At 41.3% G+C, this 24,010-nt stretch overlaps 1 protein-coding gene across 5 annotated transcripts in view; it reads left to right on the forward strand.

Moving 5' to 3' along the window:
- The window catches only part of SSH2 (slingshot protein phosphatase 2), a 228,519-nt gene that overhangs the window by 156,372 nt on the left and 48,137 nt on the right, over positions 1-24,010 (forward strand). For all 5 annotated transcript variants that reach the window (XM_051992246.1, XM_051992247.1, XM_051992248.1 and 2 more), the window contains 2 exons: positions 19,290-19,393; positions 23,247-23,311. In XM_051992246.1, the coding sequence (XP_051848206.1) occupies positions 19,290-19,393; positions 23,247-23,311 (169 nt within the window). The remainder of the gene's footprint in view (positions 1-19,289; positions 19,394-23,246; positions 23,312-24,010) is intronic.

Genomic DNA, 24,010 nt, shown 5'->3' on the forward strand with positions numbered 1-24,010 from the left:
CAGTTCATTGCTTGTTATAAGGACTTTCCCATCAGTTTTGTCCCTATTTGGTGCCTCCCTTTCTGGGGACAGAGTGAAAATGCAGATGGAGGACCAGCCGAGCCAACCCAGTGTTTTCCGCCCAGTAGTGATTCCCAGGTTGAAAACCTGTTTGTTCCTGTTCCCCAAAGACCAAAAGATTGAACATTTCACTGGGGTGCTGCAGACAAACCTTTGCGTGTCTGCCCAGGGTGTGGCTGCTCTGACCTGATCGACCCCGGAAGACACTGCATTTCTTCAGGTGCAGCAGACATGGCTCTATTGACTCTGCCCTGTCAGCAGAGAATGTAAAGGGGACTTTTCTCCCATCTTCTTAGTTGATGATCGGCTCTCTGCGTGCCATCAGTGGGCCCAGGGGTTGGCTCTCCTTCTCTGTGCCACCTTGTCTAAATACAGAAGTCGGTGATTGACTAACTCAGGAAAGGAGCAGCAGAGGAGCCTTAGCAGATTTTGCTTCTTCTGGTACAGTAATTCTTAAAGCCACAGTATTATCACTGTGTTGTTAGTGGGGGTGTGGGGCTTAACCTTGTGCATGACTGACTGTGGCTAGCCTTAGCAATTTGGATTTCATAAACAGCTGGGGGTCCGAAGGCAAAAACTGGCTTTTTAAAGCTGAAGTCAGTCACTGTCAGAAAGGATCGGTAGATGTGATGAAATATGTGAGTATTAACAGAAGGTGGATGAATTTCACATTTCAAGGATTTGAAATTAGCATTTGTGTTGGAAGTAAAAGACTCTTCTATGTTTCAAAAAAAAATAATAATTTTCATATTGTTCATGGGCATACTTTTATAGATATTATTTCTGCTCTTTATTGTGAGTTGATAGTATTCATTCTTTATGTTTCTGTTCCTTATTCTGTGAGATAAGTGGTGGTATTCACTCATTTCAGTCATGTTTGACTCTTCATGACTCCGTTTGGGATTTCTTTGGCAAAAATATCATAGTGGTTGGCCATTTTCATCTCTAGTTTGTGGGAATCTGAGGGAAATGGGGATTTGAATTCAGATCTGACTCCAAGCCTGGCTCTACATTGTGCTATCTTGAGGCCTTTACTAATTAGCCCTAATCTTGTAGTCTTCATATCACTTTCCTAGTTTTATAGTGGAGGCCCAGCTTTAATGGTTTGCAATGGATCATAGGAGTTTCACACAAATTGGGACTGACCTTTCCTCTGCCCTCTCTTAACAAAAGATGTAAAATTGCCCAACGGGACTTTTCCTTTTTCAGAAATTGAAAAACTAAATAGAAGGTAATTTTGAAACCCTATCAAAAATCTGAAGGCCCCTTACGTTTTTGTTCATTGGAAAGCAAACAAACCTGTATGGATTTGAGCAAAGACAGGATTTATAAAACAGTTGAGCCTGTTATAAAGGAACTCATTTTGGCATTCCCTAAGGGCTAATAAGCTTTTTTACAAAAATGCCCCATTGGTATTTTTTAAATTTAGTGCTCTAGTAACTATAATGATGTCATTTTGAACTGATGGGACACTTTTAAGGAACTCTAAGCACTATTCTCCCAATGATAATGTTTTTAAATTTCTCATTTTATTGGTAAGCCAATGAAAGCCCAGAGACCTGCAGAAGAATGTGCAGCTAATTAGTGACAGTGAGGACTACAACCCCGCATTCTCCATTCAGTGACTGGTTTCCCCTCCATTTCCCTGTCTCCTTTGTACATATTCTGGTGGAGTTGGGCACATGGTAATGGATCCATGATTTCAGTTTCATCATTTGTGGGTATTTCCTTCCCCCGATGCTGATCACCACTAAAGTGATCCTTTCATGGATGGCATAATCACTTCCTGTGGCCACTTCACATCTTCCAGTAAGAAGCCTCTTCAAGACTGCTAAGTCAAGGTTAGACATAATGGTGGTTTGTTGTGGCTATTGAAGCTTCAGTTCCTTGCCCCAGAGAATAGGCATTTGACTGGTTTTGAGCAATCAAGCACTCATGGTTGTCTACTCATTACAGTGAAACATTGGAGGAACACCATAGTGAATGATTGCTATTAGTATTTACAGCTTGATTTTGCATGTGAAAAATGAGCTTGGCACATAATAAAGTCATTCAAAAATATTTATTAAATTAATTTGTAACTTGCCCAAGTGATCTTGGTGGGTCCAGTTCAAGTACCTTAGAATTACTATTGCCGCAGTAGCTCTTTTCTTTCAATATACTGCAAATCACTTTAACCTATGGATGTACTTTGTATCTCTGTGGACAATGAAGATTTTCCTGTGTTATTTTAGAACCTGAAATAACCAGGTTTGGTCTTGATAACCCTCTTCTCAGAATTATATTTTTTTCATTGATGGCTAATTTAATTTAGCTCAGGATAAAATATACCTTTCTCATTTTTGAAATTTCCACGAGCCCTTCACTGTACTCACCTTTTCTGCAGTAACATCCTTTCTTACAGATGACAGTTGAAGCTATGCAATCCCACTCTTTATTCCACATCCCCTCCACCCCACTGGCTTCAGGGGTACTACTCCTGTAAACTGACAACTGTAATCTAGTTTGTGACATTTTCATAGTTTGAATAAATTTTTTTTCATTTAATTTGAGTATGAGCTAAACCATGAGTTCACGGATTATTTGTTGAAAAGGCATTGAGAGGAAGGAGGGAAGTCCTTTGTGTAAAAGCATTTTCCTCAGCTGGTCCTCCTTGATGCTGAAAGTCTGGTGCCTGACAGGAAATGATACAGACATGTTTGATAACAGGGGGACAGGAGGAAGAATCGAGTTGAAAGTCCCTGGCCTGCGGGAGAAGATTAGAGATCAGCTGGAAGCTCCCAGGGCAGCTTGGAATTGAGTCACTCCACCTAAAGATGAGAATATTATATTGAAGGAAACATTGAGGTAGACTTGTAGGACCTAAATGGAGAACAATTAAAGCAGAAACAAGAATGGGGAGAGAGGGAATGAGCAGCCGTGTGAGTGATATCTTTTTGCTCCCTTGGCCAGGAGTTTTTTAGCTTGTGTTAAAGTTTTATTCAAGAGGCTTTTCTCATGAGAGGCACCTACAAAATCATAACTCTAGGAATGCTAGTAATTTGCATTTTAATTGAGTTGGAGCACCTTTCTTTTTCTCATTTTTCTTCTAGATGAACATTTCTTTATAGAATAAATTTCCCACCTGCTTCCCTAGATTATCTGCAGGCATTCCAGGTGAACAAGAACAGTGATGTGCTTTTCTTTATATCTCCAGAATTTTGCACATTGGCCTGACCCTTAACAAACACTTAATAATGTTTATTGATTGATTGCTTAGTAATTTCCTCTCAAAATAAATCCATTTGTGGTTGAAATCCTTATTTGGAAAATATCATTGATTTGGTATCATACTAAGTTCTTTGTAGACATGAGTGATAGTATATAGAGATGTGATGGAAGTTATTTAGGGTGTATGCTTCTTGAGGACAAGGACTCATTTTTTTGTATCCTCATAATAGACTTAGTAGCACAGTATCCTGTATATAGTAGATAGATAATAAATACCAGTTAGATTGGACTAGTTTGTCAGTAGTCTGTTATTAAGAAGATAGATAAGAAGTCATAGAATTACAAGAACCATTAGGAACTCAGGTGGAAAACAGATAACAGTTATCAGGCATGGCAGAGGCCTCTGATTTCTCAAGCCCCAAATATCAGGCTTTTCCTCTTGAAAGTTTTTGATTTGAAAGAGACAAGCTGAGGGTCATCTTTGCCACTGTCCTGTTCTTCAGAGAAGTGGCTCAAGGGCACCCCCAATATTTTTGTTTAGAACACACCACAGAGTCCTGATTCTTCCCTACCTTAGTTTTTTCCCCCACTTGGGCAAGACTCTGTTAGCCCACAAACAAAACAGTGGAGGCAGGGAGGATCCTTGCCCGTCAGGATTTTACAAATTAAAGTGTAGAGTCTTAATCAACTGGATGGTACACGTACAAAACAAAAATGATGTAAAGCTCACAGAAAAAAAAAAAAATACTCCAGGTGGACTTAAGTATTATCTTTGCCTTTGCATGAACTTTAAACTATGTATGATACAAATTGGTTTTTTTGGAATTGGATTAAGAAAATAGTATTTACATCAGAAATTTCCCCCTCTACTTCCCCTATATTGAATTGTCTTGTAACAAGGAAAGCCAGGTAAGGAAAACTGACCAATGAAATAATGATGATAATAATAATAATAATAATAATAATAATAATAATAATAATAATAATAATAATAACAGCTGGCATTTATATAGCATTCACTGTGTGGTAGGTACTCTGCCAAGTGCTTTACAAATATCTCATTTGAACCTCATAATAATCCTGGGAGATAAGGCACTATTATTGTCCCCATTTTATAGATGAGGAAACAGAGCTGAAGTGACTTACCTGAGTCATAGAGGCCAAAATTATCTAAGATTAGGTCTGCACTCAGGATTCCTGATTCCAGGCTGGGAACTCCAAGCACCAGGTCTAACGGTGTATACAAAGTCTTTGTTCATTTAACAAGAAGAGGGATGAGTTTTTTGCCCTTTGTTCTCCAGAACCAGGATTGGTCCTTGCTTTCCTGCATTGGGTTGAGTTTTTGTAGTGTTTTTTTATTTTCATCCTTATAATTCTTTTGTTTTGGTTCTGCTTTTTTTTGTTCTTCCATCATTTCCTATATATAGTTGAGTCTCTCCTCGGTGACAACATCCTGTTCTAGATAATGGGGGAACCAATACAAAGAATAAAACAATCTCTATTCACAAGAGAAAACAGCAACTCTGCACTGAAAAAAATGTAAAGAGCAAGTGCAGTGAAATGCAAGGAGTGTAGCATGCAGTAGTTTGGGGACTGGGCCCCAACAGTCATGGGAATCAGGAAGAGTTTGATGGCAGATGATGCTTGTAGCAAGGGAGGGATAGCCGAGGCAGAAACAAGGAACATTGAAGGTGTGAGGGCTGGCTAGTACAAAGGCACCAAGAAGGGACATGAAGTGTATGAAAGAAACTGGAGAGGGATGTGTGCAGGGGGAGTTAGGAAAGACAGATTAAGACCAATATGAGAGAGACATGATCAGAGCTGCATTTCACGGAATGGATGGAGTGGGAAGCCTGGAAGGAGGGAAACGAAGGGGACCACTGTAGTCACCCTGTGAACAGTAAAGAGTCTCAGAAAAAGCTTGAGCAGTGAAGATGTGGGAATTTTGCTGATATTGTTTACGTTGATGAGTTTCACCAGTGCCAAAGCTTTTTGGGAAGGGTGCTTATAGGTGACAGCTTGAATCCAACGTTTACATGTCTCCTGGACTTGAGATTTCCTCTTGCTGATTTCTTCACAATTCACTTTTTCTTGGGCTCCACCTCTGAAGGGCAGAAAAAAAAATTTGTTGACAAGAACTACTCTTTTTTTTAAGTCTTGCACAAATGCAGATGTCTCTGAAAATGTGGCTTACAGAAAACATCTGTGTGCTTGACTCCGTTCCCACGGTGTGTTTTCTTCCTGTGCCCTCTTTTTAAAGTTGCAGATGTCTCTACTTCTCAACTTGCTTTGGTCCTAATACCACTTCCCTGTTCCTCCTGCTCTGGCATCATTGATGATAGTTGTTTTTAGCTCAGTTGCAATATCCTTTCAGTAAATCGTTGGCCTTTTGTCACTTGTTTTTATTTTTGCTTGTTGGTGCCTTAATGTCCTAATTATCTGAGTGTGGGCATATTACTGCTTGTGTAAAAAATATATTTTTTTTCCATTTTGTTTTTAACATTATGTAAAAATAACCCCTTCCCCCCACAATGAACACCAAGGCCAGGCATTTTTAAGGCATTTGCTCAAAAATAGCTTTGGGATAGGAGAAAGAAAATGACATTTTAAACATTTTTGCCATCTTTGTCTTTTTCAAAGCCTAAATTCACTAATACCTGCACAGTCTACTCTGTAGCAGCTGTCTGATTTGCAACTGGTAGATTGCTTTAGTAGACAAGACTGTGCATCTCTCCTGGTATCATGGCTCCTGCAAGCGTCCAAACCTCATGTGTGGGAAGAGTATGCTCGTTTCTACCAGTGCTGAAAGAGCAAAAAGGAGTTGGTTTCCTGGCAAGATGAGTTATGCCCAACTCCCTTTACATAACATGAACTGCTGCCTCGGTGTGTATTCCAAGCATCCATGGACCATTTGGGGAGGTGGTCTCCATTTCCTTATCTCTTGTGCACTCTCACTTCTCATGCAACTTACTTAAAATCACTCCCTTTGACTTTTCTTGTTTCCTCTGGAGTAGGACAAAAACACATTCTGTGTTCCTTGGCCCATTGTTAGCAAAGGTTGTGGGCTCTCTCCTGTCTGAGGAGCAAAGCCATGTAGGCCTTAGGAGAAAGGCCATACCCTGAAGCAGAGACACACTGAGCGACTTGAGTCCTTCTTCTTCCCCATTCAAGACAGGAGATCTGCTGTTGGGAGCAGTTCCCCATTGGGATGGTTGCCTCCTTTCTCAAGCCTAACCTACTTGGGGAAGTTTTATTTTTTACCATTATATCTGAAATATAACTAAACACCACTGTGGGTCTTTGCCTGCCTGTCTCCAGCTGTAAAGCTGTCTCAGTGGAGGAGAGTGTTGGGTGTAGAAGCACTTCCTCTTTTCTAACCTTAACTAAAAATGTAGAGTTTGTGAACTTAGGGGATAGGCCATTAGCTAGCTGCCAAGTCAGACAAGGAATCTGGCTTCCCCAAGCTTTCTTGTGCTTGTCTCCTGTCTTCCCACTGACCCTGTGGTCAGTATATTACTGCCTTTCTCTAATCCTTCCTCACCCTGATCCCTCCTTAGTCTACTTTATTCATAATTTCAGTGTGTCCTCCTTTGGTTAAAACCCTGAAAGGTCTTCCCACAGCCCACTGGGTGGATTTCAGACTTTATAGACTGATATTCCAGGCCCTTGTCATTCCGGTGTCAGTTACAGCTTTTCCAGCCTTCCTCCTTGAACTTTCTACTCTAGCCAAAATGGGCTACTCACCATTGCTGGCACATCACCTACGCGCTTCCCCCTCCTCCCCCCCGACCAAGTTCCAGCAGCACACCGTTTTTCCTGATGCCTAAAGCATGGTGTGTAAAGCTGCTGTGGGCTGGGAGAGGCCCCTTTCACCTCTCCTTGTCCCCATCCAGACGGCCACACCAGGTCTCAGCCGTGGCCACACTGTGCCGCTCAGCATCTTCCCATGGCCAATGCCCTCCCTGGAACTGACTGGCTCCCTGTTATGTGTCATCTTCCCTCATTCGAATACAGGGTTTTTGAGGAGCAAAGATGCTTTCGCTTGCTTGTATTTGTATCTTAAGCACTTAGCACAGGATTGGGCTTATAGAAAGCACTTAACGAATACTCTGTTTCTTCTATCAATCAACCTCTACCACAACTACTTCAACCCAAATCTTCTGACAAGAGTTCAGTGTTCTTTTTTTGTTACAAAGTACCACCTTCCAATAAAACTGGAGGCCCTCAGCTGTATTAGCAACATTACCAGGCTACTCAGTTTTTGTACTACCAGGGGCAATTAGCTGGTGCAGTGGATAGAGCACCAGTCCCGAAGTCAAGAGGACCTGAGTTCAAATCTGCCCAGACACTTAACACTTCCTGGCTGTGTGACCCTGGGCAAGTCACTAAACCCAGTTGCCTCAGCAAAAAAAAAAAAGGCCAAAAAACTGTATAACTTGTGAATTTGTTAGGACTATTTCATATAATTGTGTGACAGCTTGTTGCTCCACATGAGACAACTGGGACACTGAATTACTGGCATCCAAATTAATTCATGTATTACTTTCTTTAAACCTACTAAAAGGCAGCATGTTACTATATTAATTATCCAGCAATAGAGTGTAATTTCTGAGCTCCTCACCAGATGGTTCTCTTCTTGTGCCACAAGCCCAATAGCCATTTTATTCCATTTTGGTGAATTTTGTAGTTCAACCTTCCCAAAAAATTCTTCAGTATCCTATCATTAACAAATATCACTCATCCTGCTAAATATTTAGGTCACTTCCCCTATTGTTTCATTTAGCCAGCAGTATTAAGTACTTGCAACCTCAAGGGCAAAATTAGAATTTAGCTAAGGAATAACATGGAATATCACTCAAAAAATGTTTCAAAAACTGAAATCTGTAATTCTAAAACCTCTGCATTGTATCTGTCTTCTCCACTCTCTGTGGCCATGATTCTCTACCTACACACATACATTCTGTCCTGCAGCTTCCTGCCTGGAGCAAGCATGCTTCAGATCATACAGCTGTGTGTTGTCTCACACATTCTTATTTCTTCTTTGGGAAATGGCAGAAATAAAATGGCTGGTTATACTTGATTTGGATGATATGCCCCACGATCTGATGAGCGTGAACTAAGGAGCTGTCTGGACACAGACCCAAGAGAGTTGGAGTGACTTCTCGTTGAAGATTTATTCTAGCAAAGTAGCGTGAGGTACAGGTTAGCTTAAGTAAGTCTTCGATAGAATCAGGGAAAGGTGGCTGCTCCGGAATTCTGGAGAGATGCTGTAGATCAAGGCTTCTTAAACTGTCACAACTCCATATGGGGTCTTGTAACTGAATGTGGACTTGCAAAATTATGATTTTTATCAGTACAAGTTTGGTTTGTATACCTATTTTATATACTTTATATATTTGGGCCACATAAAAATTTCTCAGGCAAAAAGGAGTCATGAGTGGGAAAATTTTGACACCCTGGTCTAGATGGCAAAAAAACTGGAAACTTAACAGATTGCCCAATTGAAGAATGGCTGAATAAGCTATGCTTTATAAGTGTTATGGGAAAGCTAGTTAACACAGTGGGGTTGAGTACTAAATTTAGAATCAGGAAGACCTAGGTTCAGATCTGGCCTCAGATACTCTCTAGCAAGTCAGTGAACCCCTCAGTTTCCTTACTTGTATAATAGGGATAATAGCAACACCTACCTCCCAGAATTGTCTTGAGGATCAAAAAAGATAATATTTGTAAAGCACTGAGCTCAGCGGCCAGCACATAGTAGGTGAGGAAGTATTTTCCAGAGAAAGCCTTATACGCATAAGCACAAATAAGATAGGGGAAAAAAAAGTGTGTGTGTGTGTGTGTGTGTGTGTGTGTGTGTGTGTGTGTGTGTATTGTTCCTACCTCTGACCAGTTCCGATGAGAGTGAGATTCAACACATTGTAGGAATATCATTTTTCTGTGACCATCTGACTTTTAGTGATGATTGTGTTGCTAGGATGAGGGATAAATTTCTCATTCGTAGCTCACAGGCTAGATTGAAGCTCGGAGCTGTAGGAAGTGATCTAGATGAAAACAAACTTTCTCAATATCTTTGGCCCACAATTTAAAGTTTGACTTAAATTCCAGTGGAGTTCTGTTCTAAACACCTGGAAATGCTGCTATTGGATCAAGAAAGCTAAATGGCTCTTTAAAGGCTATGGGGGCTTTCTGGCCTAGTCTCCCTTAACTTTGCTCCCAGCTACAAGTGAATGTGGGGCCAGGCTAATGTTTGGTTTCTTGGTAACCAACACGCCCAGCCTTTTAAATACTGGAAGAGTACTCTAAAGGTCATTTACATTTCAGTCTGTACACCTTCTAAGCATTCCCCTTTGGAAAGGAAAGCATTTAAATTTAGAGCCTGGCGCCATGGGACTGAGGAGTTTTGTTAACTTAGCCTATGAGGGAATTAGGCTGAGACAGATTTGCACAGGCCTAGAAACAGAGTCCTGAACTCTGCATCGTGGAATTTATTTGGGAGGAAAAGTTCGCAGACTCAGAGGATCATAGAGTTAGAGTTGGAAAAGGCACTTTAGAGATGGCCTCTCCTGACCTTGTGTGATAGATGAGGACTGAGCTGCAGATCTGAAGTGGCTTGCCCAGGTTCCCAGAGGTCGAAATGGAGCTGGGCAGAGGAAGCCTCTGGGCCTGAGCCCAGCATACTTCCCACTTAGGCCACGCGGCTCCAAGATCAGCTCATTCCTTGAGGAGTTTTGTCATTTTATTTTGAAGGCAGACTATCTCCAAATTAACATTTAAAGGAAGCAAGGGTCAGTGTTGAAAAATTATCCATGCATATGTTTTAGAAATAAAAAGCTTTAATAAAAGAAAAAAAATGAAGGGAAAAGGTGTCTTGAAGACTGACATGAGAATGCTTATTAGACAAAGCTAGGTCTATCCCCATGTCTTTCTCTGAGTCCTGAACATTCTCTTTAAAACAAATATCACAAAATATAAACTAGAGCACACATCACTCGAGTGTGACCTTTGCTCTTTAGGAGGATTATTTAGCTGTCTTAGTAACAGGTACGGGGTACTCAGGAGGACCAGCACCTTCCTGGGAGGGCTTCCTGAGCCCTTTTCCGGGCTGCTTATCAACCTTTTACCCAGCTCTCACTGTGGCTCCAAGAAGCTGAAGATTGTGCAGCAGCCACAGCTTGTAAAACTCTGGCAGACAGGCTTCACCAGATTAGGGGTAGCTGATAGGCCCTTGGTGAGTCAGGGGGATGTGCGCCTCAAGCACGTGAAGACTCCCCCCAGCAGAACGGGCCCAGGAGTACAGTTTGTGCTGACAGCCATGAAGCAGGTGCTGTGGAGTGCTTGGAGCTTGACCAGACATTGGGTCCCAGGCCATTGCCGGTCATCCTGACTTGGGTCCTGCCACTGGACTTCAGTGATGACTGAGGGAGAGGGGGAGCTCCCCCTCCCTTAAATACAGGTCTCACACAAGTCGATGTCGCCCATAATGGCTCTGGCCCCCTTTGAAGCGAAGTCCGCAGAATCAGAGAGAACAAACCACAAAAGCCTCAGAGCAGCTGACAGAGACATCCCAGAAGCCACCCACCTGGGCTCGAGGGAGCCCTCTTGATGTTCGTGTACATGTGCAGGCCAGGGGAGGAGTGTCTGTGGTCTCCTCCTCTGACACAGACTTTGAGACTCTACCCTAAGTTAAGGGCACCAGGTTTGAAGGAAGGGGAGGGAGCAGGGGCAGGAGGTGAGGGAAGGGCCTGATCTGCTTCAGACAATTAACTGCAAAAGAGGAGACTTATCTCAAATGGACCTAAACCCTTTAGTAAAGTGGGAAAGAGCCTTAATGCCCCACTAGTGAGGCCTTCATTGATTGACAACCCACCCAGGGCAGGAGCTGAAGGTCACTGGCCATAAAGAAGAGACCCAACTAGATTCCATATATGATGCTTCAGTCCATAGTGGTAAAGAACTTAAGCAAGTGCTGATGCTTAAAGCAGGCAGACTGTCAGTCATCTGAATATCGTGGCCAGAATGAGCCTTGTAGCTAGTTTTAACTTTTCTTTGTATCTGTGGTGATGAGTGCAGTATAGTAAGTGCTTGAGAAATGCTGCTTGATTTTATTGAACAGTTCTCTGTAAAGAGACTACATTAGTAATCTATCCCAGTCTAGCACCAAGGGAGAGTTTAATTTGAGCCTGGACTGAACCCTCCCCACTAGTGCTTGGCCATAGTCAATGTTTAAAAAAAACATCACTGGATTTTGGAGAAGTAACACTTGAAAATGGCAAAAGATGGAGCAGCAGGATTTCATCATGTCTTAACAATGTAGAATGTGGGCTCCAAATACTAAAGGGAAGCAAACTGGGAGTGAGCCTGAGATCCAAGGGGAAATGGCCGTAAGTCTGTCCCCAACTCCCAGGGAAGGGGATATGATGTTATGGAGAAGAGTGACCTTGGAGTATGAAGTCAGGAGTCAGACTAGAAGTGGACTCGTTCTGTGATTGTCATCCATTTCCCTGCCCACCTGTGTGCTTTGGGTACTGTGCTGCCCCTTCGGAGTATGTGCTCAGGAGCAGGGAGTACTGGCTATAACTTAGAAAACATTAAGTGCCTCCTAGCTTGGAGGACCATACTGAACACTAAGAGAAAGAGCGAGCTTAAATAAAACACCGGGTCCTGCCCCAGAAGTTTACAGCCTATTGGACTGCAATAACTTCTTGAGTTGATGTCCCCAGATGTGTGGCACAGAGGTTTAGTTTGGGGGCAAAAAAACACAGTTCTTATTATCAGGAAGGAATAATATTTGGGTCTGATTTGCCCTGGTGGTAATTTGAACTCCTTTAGGGACTGCGAGAATCTAGTTTGCTCTCATCCTGGAGGTGTAATTGCCAGCTATAGCCTCAAGGCCCCATTGACTGGGTCCCTCCATTTTTGGCTTGATTTGGTATGGTTTGGAGATTGATTTGATGGATCTTTTGCACTAAGTCTTGGTGTGACATTAATTGCTAGTTTTGTATTTATTTATGTTGTTAAACCAACACCTTTTTATGGAAAGTAGATGAGTAGTCCTTTGGCCTGTAGAAACTCCACTGTTCTTCAAACCCTTTTTGTGTGATTTGATCCGCACTTACTTGAGAAGGTAATTCTCTTTGTATTTAATGGAATTTGTTGACAAAGAACTGCCCTAGCAAGCTGTAGCTAAAGATAAAATATTAGAATGGGCAGGGAATGCTGTTAGTTTTGTTTGTGTGGGGGTTTTTTAGTTGTGTGTTTTGGTTATGAACTGAGATCTTATAATTCACTGAAATTAATAGCTTCTAATGTCGCCATCATGGAAGTTTGAGAGATGTTCTATTAAAAAATGCCTTTTTACTTAACTTAAGTCACTTAACCTCAATTGCCTTAGGGGAATAATGCCTTTTTAAAAAGAAGGAAACCCTTGAAAGGTACAAATGTTGGAAGCAATTTGAAAAATAAATTATAATAGTTCGTACTTCTTCCAACTCTTAAGATCTTCTGATTTCAAGAAGGCCATACAAAATGTTATTTTTAAAATTTAGGCATAGAAGGGTTACGTATTTTGCCCATTGTCACATAGCTAATAAATGTTGAGCCTTTACAAGAACCCATATTATCTGACTTCAGATCACCAAGTCTTTCTAAATGCATCAGGCTTCCTTTCCCTGCATAGGATTGCTCTAGTTGGGGAAAGTATGGACAAGTAGACATTTGGGTGTACTAGTAAATTGGGGTCTTGTGCCTTTTCTTCTGCAGTGATGTCTTAATTTTATCTTGAACTCATGATGTCTCCAAATGCTGAAAGGAGTCTTTGTGTTGGAAAGAGTGAGCTCTGTGCCCTAAGGCCAGTCTGGGGACCTGGCTGCAGGTTCAGGCTCAGATTCTGCACAGGCCTCACTGAGGGAGCCTAGAAATAAAGCTTGAAGGGCCTATGCTGATCATGTGAGCCAAGCCCCTTGTTTTACAGAGAAGGAAACAAAGTCCAGAAGGGGGAAGGGACCTGCCCTGGTACCCAGACCTTCCAGACCATCAGAATTTAGTTGGAGGAAGAACCTCAGTGTCAGAACCTTATCCTGCTAGGAGATATTCAGAATCTTCACAGGACAATTTAAATGGAAGATTCAGTTTCCTGTATGATTCCCAGGTATACAACAATAAGGTCAGTAGACCTTCAGTTTGGTAGTCAGTCTAATACTTCTCTCCTACACTTTCCTTCAAAGCAAGGTGATTTATTATTGAAGGCTATGTAGCTGGTCATTTTCTTTGGGTAAATGGGACAAGAGTTGGGAAGGATCTTCATGTGAGGGAAAATCTTGTATGTAGATTGGAAAAATGATTTTGAAAGCTCCTCTTCAAGAACATTCTCCTTTAAAATTAAAATATAACAACTGAATTGATGCAGAATTAAATTCCAAATAGCCACCACCCCACCTTATGCAATGAAATACTCTTTCCAACAACTTGTTTGTGGGAAATTGTGGCTTCAGGCAGAAAATCAAATCACTTTGCCTCAAAGTTTAGCATTGCAGACATTGTTGATTTGAAAATCCCCTGGTTCTCCCCAGACAGGGCCAACAGACACAGGAGTCAGTGCACCTTCCAGGCTTGTGCACCTGTTGGTCATTCCTCTCCCCATTTCTCCAGTTTCACTTTCACTCCAGCAGCAGTTAAACACTTTCCCCACTGATTGACCCTTGCCATCATCTGTTGACTGCTGAGGGGGGAGAAAGGAGGGGATGGCAAAGGACACTTTTCCAGGCATCTCTGAATATGTTTCAGTAATACTAAATCTTGGCACAGCTGTAACATGAGGCTTATCTGTAGAAAAAAGTTCTAGCCACATGTGCAGGTCATGTATTTTATTGTTTCCCTCTATTATAGATGAAGAACCACTACTGCATTGCCCACTCATTTATTCTCTTCACTAAATACTGCCCCAACTCTCAAGGAGCTGAGTGGGTAGGTAAGGTGGGGGGACAGGGCTCCGAGATCACCCAGCTGTCCTTACTCCCCAAGCCCTCAGTCCTACCACCCAGCAATCACCCTGTAGTGACCCTCCAAACCAGTCGGTGGTCTAAGAAGTAATGAACGAAAAACCGTTGGTCAAGCACTTTCTCTATTGAAAGCACCATACTAAGCCATGGGGATTTAATTAGCTAGACAGTCCCTGCCCTCAAGGAACTCCCATTCTAATAGGAAAGAAGACACAGAGAAGAAGTTGTAGCTGTGACTCAGAAAAGCCCACTGATCCTTGGGGTACAACAGCAATACACAGGCAGTGATGCATCATCTTTAAGATATGTAGATATGGACATGTCTATTTATGTGCAATATATACACATACACAGAGAGAGTTATGTAGAAGGACAGTTCTTCTGTAAAGCTCAGTTAAAATGATGTATGTCTTGAAATCAGAATGTTTATAGGAAGAAAAAAAAGAGGAATGTGTTGTAGTCACCATCTTGCAGACCCTTTTCTCAGCTCCTTCCTTGCATTCAGTCTTTTCTATCCTGACCTGAAAAGTTATGGGTAAGATGGTCTATAATCATCAATCATCAATCATCAATCTGCCCAACCTCATTCCCTAATTTTTTTGATGGGGGGGACTATGTTGAATGTCATTGTGCTTTTGTCTCTTAGGACATGTATTTTCCCATAACTCTAGACTGTATCGATTTTCAGCTAAGTCAGTATCTAATAAATATATCTCATTAAAAAATAGATTTTTTCACTCAGATTAAGATTAAAAGCTCCGTAGTATTTCACTGCTCTTTCAAATTGGAACGATAACATTGTAAATGATGTATATATCATTCAAGTCTCTTCTTTCCTAAGAAAAAGCAGCTGTTTTAGAATGATGCAGGTTGGTGGTGGTGGTTGTTTAATGAAGTAATAACTCTGAGTCCTTTAAACGGTCTTAAATTCATCCTTTTCTTTACCTACGAGTTATGGAGTCTTAAGTCCTAAGTGTTTATATTTACTTGTCTTACACATGGTGGAGAGGATTTAGAAATAATGCTTTCATTAGAGCCAGGATCTGTAGGGTAAACTTCACCTATTCATGAACTAGGCCTAAGGGAAGTTTTAAAAATTGAAAATGTGACGACCCCGGACACCTGCTTTGTTAAGGGGCTGACATGAAGAAATCATGTCTTTGTCAGTTGGCCTTCTCCAGAGGCAGCTTTTGAAGAAGACCAGAATTTTCACAAATGCATCTAAAACTGTTAAGACAGAAGACATGATGATTTTTCTCCTCCTGCTAAAATGTGTGACGTTTCATCATTTCAGTCATGTCCAACTCTTAGTGAGCCAAGTGAAAACTTGGGGTTTTCATGGCAAAGACACTGGAGTGCTTTGCCATTTCCTTCTCCAGTTTATTTTACAGATGAGAAAACTGAGGCAAAAAGGGTCGGTCATGTGACTGCTGTGACCAGAATAACATTGCTAGTTATTGTCAGAGGCCATATTTGAACTCTCCAAGCCCAATATTCTATCCACTACACCACCTAGCTGTCCCAGAATGTGTGATAGATTCTCATAATCTTATTTCCCTATACAAATTGGGCATTTTCATTTCAGGTTGCTTTGCTAGACCATAAAGATGGTGAGGCTCTCTTCATCTTGTGTTGGTAGCCTTGATTTGGTCTGACAAGGCCTTCCTTATGCAGTGCACTCAATAAATAATGGTTGAGTTGAACTTGGTCTACCTAAGAAGTTAAATGGAGGAAGTTTTGTAAAAAAAAATTTTGTCTCTGAGGGAACTCAGGACTTTGTGTTCTCTATCTCTATATGGAAAAGAAGTTTCTACTTTGTGCATCAGAAAGCTATTCTTGATCTCTACCATTCAGAATTCAGCTAATTATTTGGTTATTATTTTATTATTAATTAATATTTTATTTATTATTATTAATTAAATATTAGTTATTAAACACCCATCATCTATAAATTGCTGAAGAGAAAATAATTAGATGGAAAACAGTCAGGGAGCCGGGGGATTAATTGCATGAGTATTTGGAAGTGTTCTGACATTGCATTTGGTTGTTACAGGTGGGCATTCCCTAATTTCATCCCTCCTGTAGGCCATAAGCATGCATTGGTGGGTTGGTAATCAGGATTAGGCAGATAATGTGTTGTGTTTTTTCCCTTCATAGTAATATGTAGTCCTGTCACCTTTTTTTGGAAAAATAATATTAGTGGAGACCAACATTGTATTGACAGGGAAGTGTGTTACTTAAAAACAAAACAAAAAAACTAAATCCTGGATATTAGATTCATTTAAAGTATAGTACATTTTATTATCATAAAATATGAAAGATCTTTTTGATCTAGGACCTCAAGTTGATCTTCAGTCCGAGATTTAATAACAAGAGGGGTCAACTGGGTGGTGGATAGTGCTGGAGTCCATTGGACCTGAGTTTCAATGTGGTCTCCGATACCTACTAGCTGTCACCTAATCAGTCACTCAGTCTGTCTGACTCAGTTTCAATCTCTACTATAAAATGAGGATAATATCACACCCAACTCTCTCAGGGTTATTGCAAGTAACAAATGAGATTGAATTTGTACAGCACTTAGCACAGGACCTGGCACATAGTAGGTACCTAATAAATGTGTGTTTCCTGTCCTTTCTGTCTGCTCAGCAGAGTTGATTCATGTTTTCAGATGGTATCTTGAATGAATTTGTGTCCAATGTTCCTTTGTAGAAATAAAGAACAATTTCATTTACTGGAATCCCACGTGCCCAAAGCTATTACTCTACTGGTGACTGAGTGGAACACTTTAGTTGTTTGGTTTGGTTTGTTTTTTTCAAAATGATTTTCATTTTATAAAGCAAGAGGGTTGTTTTTGTTGTAATTGTAAATGAAATGTAATTTTCGTTTCCGGTCTGTGGTGTGCTAGCTTCATCCTGTCACTCAGACATTTTGTTTTGAGTTGTTCCCTTAATGGAAGTGAAGCACAGTGACCCTCAACAGGATGACGTGTGCACCCTGCAGATGTAACAAGAGACACGTTTTGTGCAACAGACCACAAAAGCTCGAGGCTTTACTGAAAAATGAAAACACAACAAACTGAGACTCCCCTGCAGCTTGCTGCCCATTCAGGGAGCGGCGTTGTCTGTGAATTTGGAGATGGGCTGAGTCTCCTCCTTGTGGGCATTATCTCACCCAGTTATTTTCACTCTTCATTCTGCCTGATAAAAGGGGGAGACTCAGCCAACAAATGTCATCTCATAAAATCATGTGGGAAAGGCAGTGTAAGGTCAGGAGACTTGAGATGGCTGCCTCGGCCTAAGCCTAGGCCCCCAGCACAAAGGCAGGCTCGTGACGCTCCCTCCCAGGGTGGTATGAGGAAGGGCTTCATAAGCCCCCACCCTCCAGAAGAGCTGCTGCCCGGGCTCCATGTCCCTTTCCCTCTTATTTGCCATCCTGAGCCCATTCCCCTGTCTTATGTTCTCTAGCCCTTTCCTCTGGGGATGAAGGTGATACATGGATGCCCCCTTTGAGCCTGGGGTTTCTGTCTCACCAAAGACTTAAGATGGTGGGTGCTTTTTTGCATTGCATTTTTTTTTTTTTTTGACAAAGTAATCAGGAATAAGTGACTTGCTCAGGGTCACACAGCTAGTCAACATCAAGTGTCTGAGTGTAGACTTGAACTCAGGGCTTCCTGTCTGTATTTATTACCCAGCTACCCCTTTGCCTTGCTTTTTAAAAACATTTTTGCTAAGTTTTTCTTAATATCACCTGTATTTCTAAATATATCTCATCCCTTTTCTTCCCAAGAAACTCAACCTTTTTTTTTATAACCAAGCGTTTAAGAGTGAAACATGAGCAGCTCAACAAAACATCAAGTCCCACCCAGCTCTCTGCACATTTTTTTTTTTCCTGTTTTGGAAGCTCAGGGTTTCTTATACTGTGATCATGTGTATAGGTCAGATACTTATAGGCCTTGGGGTCAGGGAAGTCCAGAGCTTGTCTCCTGTCACAAATTTGCTTTGTGATGTGGGCCCAGTTACTCTACTTCTATACACTTCAGTTTATTCATCTGCAGAATAGTTGCATTAGACTCTGAGGTCAGCACACTATGATGGGTACTACCACCTGATTTCAGAAGGCCTGTGAGCTAATTTTTTGTATTTAAAAACATAGAAATCATGCTTAGTCCATTAGCAGAGTGAACCTAGTAGGTAGTTTGCTGACACTTGAACTGGATGATTTCATAAACCACTTTCAAAGGTAAAAGTTTATAATTCTATAAATTAAAGTTAGCCAGTAAGACTGCAGAATTCTCAGAGGTGCTCAGTGGCACCCCACAGTCCTAAGAGGACTTTTCAAAATCTGTGCTTTTGTTGTAGCTCATAAAATATCCAAAGCCATTTATATACGGCATCACATTAGCCCTCTGAGAGACTGCTTATGACACTTTTATCCTGAGTGACTGCTTAGATGGAAGCAGCTTCTAACATCAGTTCTGGAAACAGTGGAAGGCTTGGTGTATATCATTCTGGCACATTTTTTTCTGTCCTGCCAACATCATATGCCTGCTAAATATATCTTGAGTTGTTGTAATTTATGTAGTATTAAGTTGGAATTTAAACTCCTTCCTAGAAAGGAAGACTTTATGAAAAAGGCTCATCTTTCTAAAGAGTCCTGACCTTGGAATCAGAAGACTCAGATCCAAGGCCTACCTTCAGAACTTGCTAATTGTGTGACCATGAGCCAGTCATTTAACATGTCAAAACCTCAATCTCCCTATCTGCAAAATGGTGATGATAATAGCAATACTAAGTTACTGGATTATAAGAAAAGTACTTTGTAAATCTTAAAGCTCTCTGCAGATGAGAGCTAGTATGACTGTTCCTCTGTTGCTTGAAATTGGGGGTAGCTGATCTGTAGGTGAAAAGTATTTCCTTAAAGCAGGTCTTACTTTCTGTTCATTCTGTTCTTACTTTCTGTTTATTTCTTGCATCTAAATCTGCATTAATCCAGGTTCTCCCATTTGGTTTTTCTTTGTAGTATCAGCGAAAGTTTCCTCACTGTGAAAGGTGCAGCCCTCTTCCTGCCACGGGGAAATGGGTCATCCACACCGAGAATCAGTCACAGGCGCAACAAGCATGCAGGTAAAGCAGCCACTTGTCCCCCTTGGTCACCTTGCCCAGGCTCTTCATTGAAGGGCTTCCATGTTTCTCTATCTGTCCTGCCATAATAGCTGGAAACACGTGAAACATTCTGGTGTGATATGTGGCTTCTCCCTTAGATTTAGAGGATCTGAGAGTTAGAAGGAACCCCATTTCATTCTTGCTCTGGATAATTAACAGAACTGTCATTGAGCTGAAATTGCCTTCCTTGTAACACCCACTCATTTGTCCCACCTCTGCCCTATGGGATCAAACCACTAAGTCTCAGGGGACTTACTCCCTTAAGATTCTGGCTTTTGAAAGTCTGGATTTGAGCATATCAAATTCACCTCCTAACTAACCAAACAAAAGTCCTTAAGGTTATTTCTGTCTAGGGTGAGTGAGTATAAACTACCCTAGCCTACCCGATTTAGACAGCCCCAGACCATATCTCACATCCCATCCAAAATCCACCAAGAAACCAGGAGTTCCCTCTCCCTGCTGTACAACCCCAGCTAGACCTGACCTTGAGAGGTTGCATACCTCACCAGCCATCAGTCAGTTGAGACTCAGGTTCTGGGACTGATCTTTCCTGGCTGATAAATGGCTGGTGATGGTTAGTGATGGCTCAACGCTCTGTGTAGCCAGCCCCTTTGTATCTTATTCATTTGTGTTCTCATTTCATCAGGAAATTAGGCCTTTGTGGGGGGCATCCTACTGTATGCTCTCCCTCTATTCATTCTCCTTCTTGTTCTGGAGCTGCCCCACATCAGATTCCTTATCCTAGTTTTTTTTACTTTTAACTGCCCAAAGGTGGTTGCCCTCATACTTCCTCAGTTGTCTGTTTTCCTAGCACCAATAACAATAGTGGGCACATAATAGGTACTTAATGAATATATGACTTTTCTTTCATATTTTTCAATGATGGCACAGGAAAATGATAAATAAATAAAAGCAAGCATATTTAGGTTCCCATGACATCAAGATTTGTTCTAATACAAGTTCTTTAACATAATTACATAAAATCTCTTCTGTAATCCTTAATGTATACTCCAAAATCAGATTCATTCAGTAAACATGATATGCCTCCTGTATGCAAAATATAAAGGAACATACAGGCTAAGACATGTCTGTCTGCCTTCACAGAGCAAGTAACAGACTCTAGCTAAACGCAAAAAGACCAGATCACTAGTTTAAGGACAATTTATCAGGAAAAATAATTTGTTCAGATTCGAAATTTTAGAGGGAATATGGTAGAAAGAAGATTGGAAAATGGAGGTTTGAATTCTGGCTCTATTCACTTAGCAGATGTGAGCAATTCATTTTCATTCTGAGCTGGTTCATTAAATGGAGGTGATATCCTGCTGTCTACTTTGCAGAGTTCTCAGGAGCAAAGTAGGATATAACTCAGACACAGGACCTGAATTCAAATCCTGATTCTGTCACATATCACTCGTGTGACCTTATCAGTAAAGTGAGATTAGACAAGGTCATCTCTGAGGTCCTTTTCATCTCATTGTCATCCTTTGAACTCATATATATTGGGTTTGCTTAAAGTAAGACACATCCGAAGTCATGTAGCTGAGAGACCAGTTCATATAAAATGAGAAACTTTTTATTTGAATTCAGGGAAATGAAGAGAAAAGGAGATTGAGGGGGGAGGGGAAATTTTCAGGAAGCAAATCTGCCTGCCATGTCCCCTTTCTGAAGTTCTTTTGGAAAACATCAGCTTGAAAACAATGGTCAGAGATGATAGCCCAAGAAGCTGTTCCTCATTTTAACAATTGTGTTCATTTATACATTTGTGGTCCCCAGGATCTTTCAGGAATGGAAGATGTTGCAAGTGCTAGTAAGGGGGGAAACAAACCACACTAGAGACCTCCAGTAGGTCAGAGGTAAAACTCTGAAATACTGGATCCCATTGAAGCTGTAATTGTCTCTCCTTACAACCCAATAATCTCAGGCAGCTTAGGGGCAGTGGAGCCACTTGATCATGTTGTTGAGTTCTAATCAATCATGTCGGTGATAATGTTCTCTTTCCACAGCAAATCCCAAGCCACTGAAGCATTTCTAACACGAGGAGTCAGATGGCTAGGAGCAACTTTTTTGTCCATCTGCCCTCAGATTTTAAAAACTACAAAACTTTTCTTTGCTGTCCTGTACTTCCCCAATGTCCTCTTACCCAGAGAGGAACTAGCCCTAGTGAGGCTCTGTATTTCAGGGTGATGTTGGTTATTAATCTTGTACAGTACAAGGAAGAAAGAGACAAAGTATTGCTTTCAATCCGGCCTGCCTGAATGAGTTGTTCAGTGAATCTCTGTCTTTGGCACGTAACTGGAAGTGGGGTCAGCGGCTTTGAAAGCTCCTGATCCTCAACTGGCCTTTTTTCTTTTGCTGAAACTTCCTCAAACAACTTCAATCCAGGTTTCCACTTGACTTTTAGTCATTCATCTTTTTCCTTTACCAACTAAAAAAGCAAGGGGTGGGGAAAGGAAGAGCATGGGGAGAAAAGGAGAGATTTTATACAAGTTGAATGAGCTTGATTTATGATCTGGACCAGAACAGATCAGGCCCTGTCAGTATAAATACAAGTTCCCAATGACTGAATCTAGGATTCCGATGTATCCAGGAGTCAGAATAGCCCAATTCATGTTACTACCCAAATGATGATGCTTACGGAATCAAAAAAAAAAAAAAAACCAATCCTTGTAGCAGCAAGGTATCTGCATACATCTAATAACATTGAGAAGAGATTGTGCTTTTTGTGTCTGGTCTTAATTGTTGGGGAGGAAATATGTGGAACCTATTCCTGCCTATATTTGAATATTCAAATACTTCAGCAAATAAGGGATAAAAAGGATAGTGCCTGTGAACATTGGGAAGGGAAAGCAGACAGAATTGTAAAAATCTGCTTGGTCTGTTGAAATATATCTAGTAGTGGCAGCAAATAGAATTTTAAAACGGTGAGAAGGGTATCTTACCTGTCCTCAATTACATCTCTTCTGGTCTGCTCCCTCAGTTTCTGACAGCGCGAGGTGCACTCACAGAACATGGACAGCTCTTTTCCGGGGGCACTTTTCTGTGCCCAGTTCTTGTAATAAACCTTATTACTCTAGGAACTAGAGCTGCTTCTCTGGCTCCCCTTCCTTCATGGGATTTGATTGTATCATTGTGCCATAAGTTGATGAAAAAAGGTGATAAAATATTTATTAAATGCCTACTTTGTACTGGGTGCTCTAGAATGCACTCTTCAAATCTGTTTCCCCTCCTGAGGGTCCCTGTCCACCCTGGCTAAAGATAGAGCAGCTGCAGAGACCTCCTTGACAGAATACAGTCTGGATTGTTCAAGGAGAACCCCTGACCCTTCACAGGATGTAACACTTGGCCCTCCCCAGCCCAATTTCTGCTGAGGAGATTTGAGGTTTATGATGAAATCAAATGAACTGGTTCACTCTGCTCAGTCTCTCTGTGCTTTGGAAATTTCTGAGAAAAGTTCATATTTATGTAGCTTTGCTATAATCCTTTGTTCTTTTTGTTGTTTTGTTTTGAATTCTTTGTTATGAAACGGTTTGATATAGGGATATGTTCATAGAGGAAGGGAATATAAAAACAAAATAGATTTTAAATTTTTTTTCAGAAGAAATCAATGTAGTAAAACAGAATAAATCTCAAAATTTAAAGAAACAGTCCCCTTTCCAGTCATTTTGATCAGTGGGAAATCACTCACCCTCATTAAGATACCAGGCTAATTACTACCTTATCCTAGAGCCTATCTGTGAACCACAGCTTCACTTTGACAAAAGTCCTAAGAGAGCTTCAGAGCAAGCACCAACCTTTGTTTTGTGAACTTCTCCAGGTGATCTTCAGCAGCACCTGCAGGCCATGTTCATATTACTCCGCCCTGAAGACAACATTAGGCTGGTAAGTGTTTTTTGACGAATGAGCCTTGGAGGCAAAGCTCTATTTTCCAAGATAGTGGAAAACTACCACTTTTTTTAGAGGCCGGCACTCCTGGTGTTACCCCTCTAGCATTGGGCCTGTGGAGAAAGGATGATGGTCCTTCTCTGTGAGCTCTTGATTGTTGGAGAAAGGCTAACTTGTGTCTGTGAAACAAAGACTACAAGGCAGTAGGAGGTGCCAGAATGTGTTAGAGGTTGTACGTGGGATTGGAATTCAGAAGAAGATAAAAGATGGCAGGTGGCAGGGTGGGGATTGGCAAGGCCTTCCTTTCTTAGAGGAAGTGGGGTCTTAGCTGGGTCTTGAAGAACAGTGTGATTTAAACTATCTGAGGGAAAGAGAAAAAGCCAGGAGTCAGCCCAGCCTGAGCAAAGGCACGTGTATGCTAGAGGGTTGAGGGGATTTGTCCTGGGGAGTGGTGAGAAATACAGTTGGACAGGCAGCATGGAGCCAAAAGGCTTCTTGGCTTCTAGTGGTCCTGCCACTCCCGGCTTGATGATGTGGGCTAATTTTGTGCTCTCCCTTCTCATTCGATTGGTGACCTTTCAATTTTGGGTTGTACTTCCTGGATATAAAAGTAATTTTGTGCCCAAAAAAGGATTAGATAAAGCAATAGACAAACAGGAATTGGAGGTTTTTTGATCCAGTAAATGCATTAAGCAT

The sequence above is a fragment of the Antechinus flavipes genome, chromosome 4 (genome assembly GCF_016432865.1).
Source record: "Antechinus flavipes isolate AdamAnt ecotype Samford, QLD, Australia chromosome 4, AdamAnt_v2, whole genome shotgun sequence".
Lineage (NCBI taxonomy): Eukaryota > Metazoa > Chordata > Mammalia > Dasyuromorphia > Dasyuridae > Antechinus > Antechinus flavipes.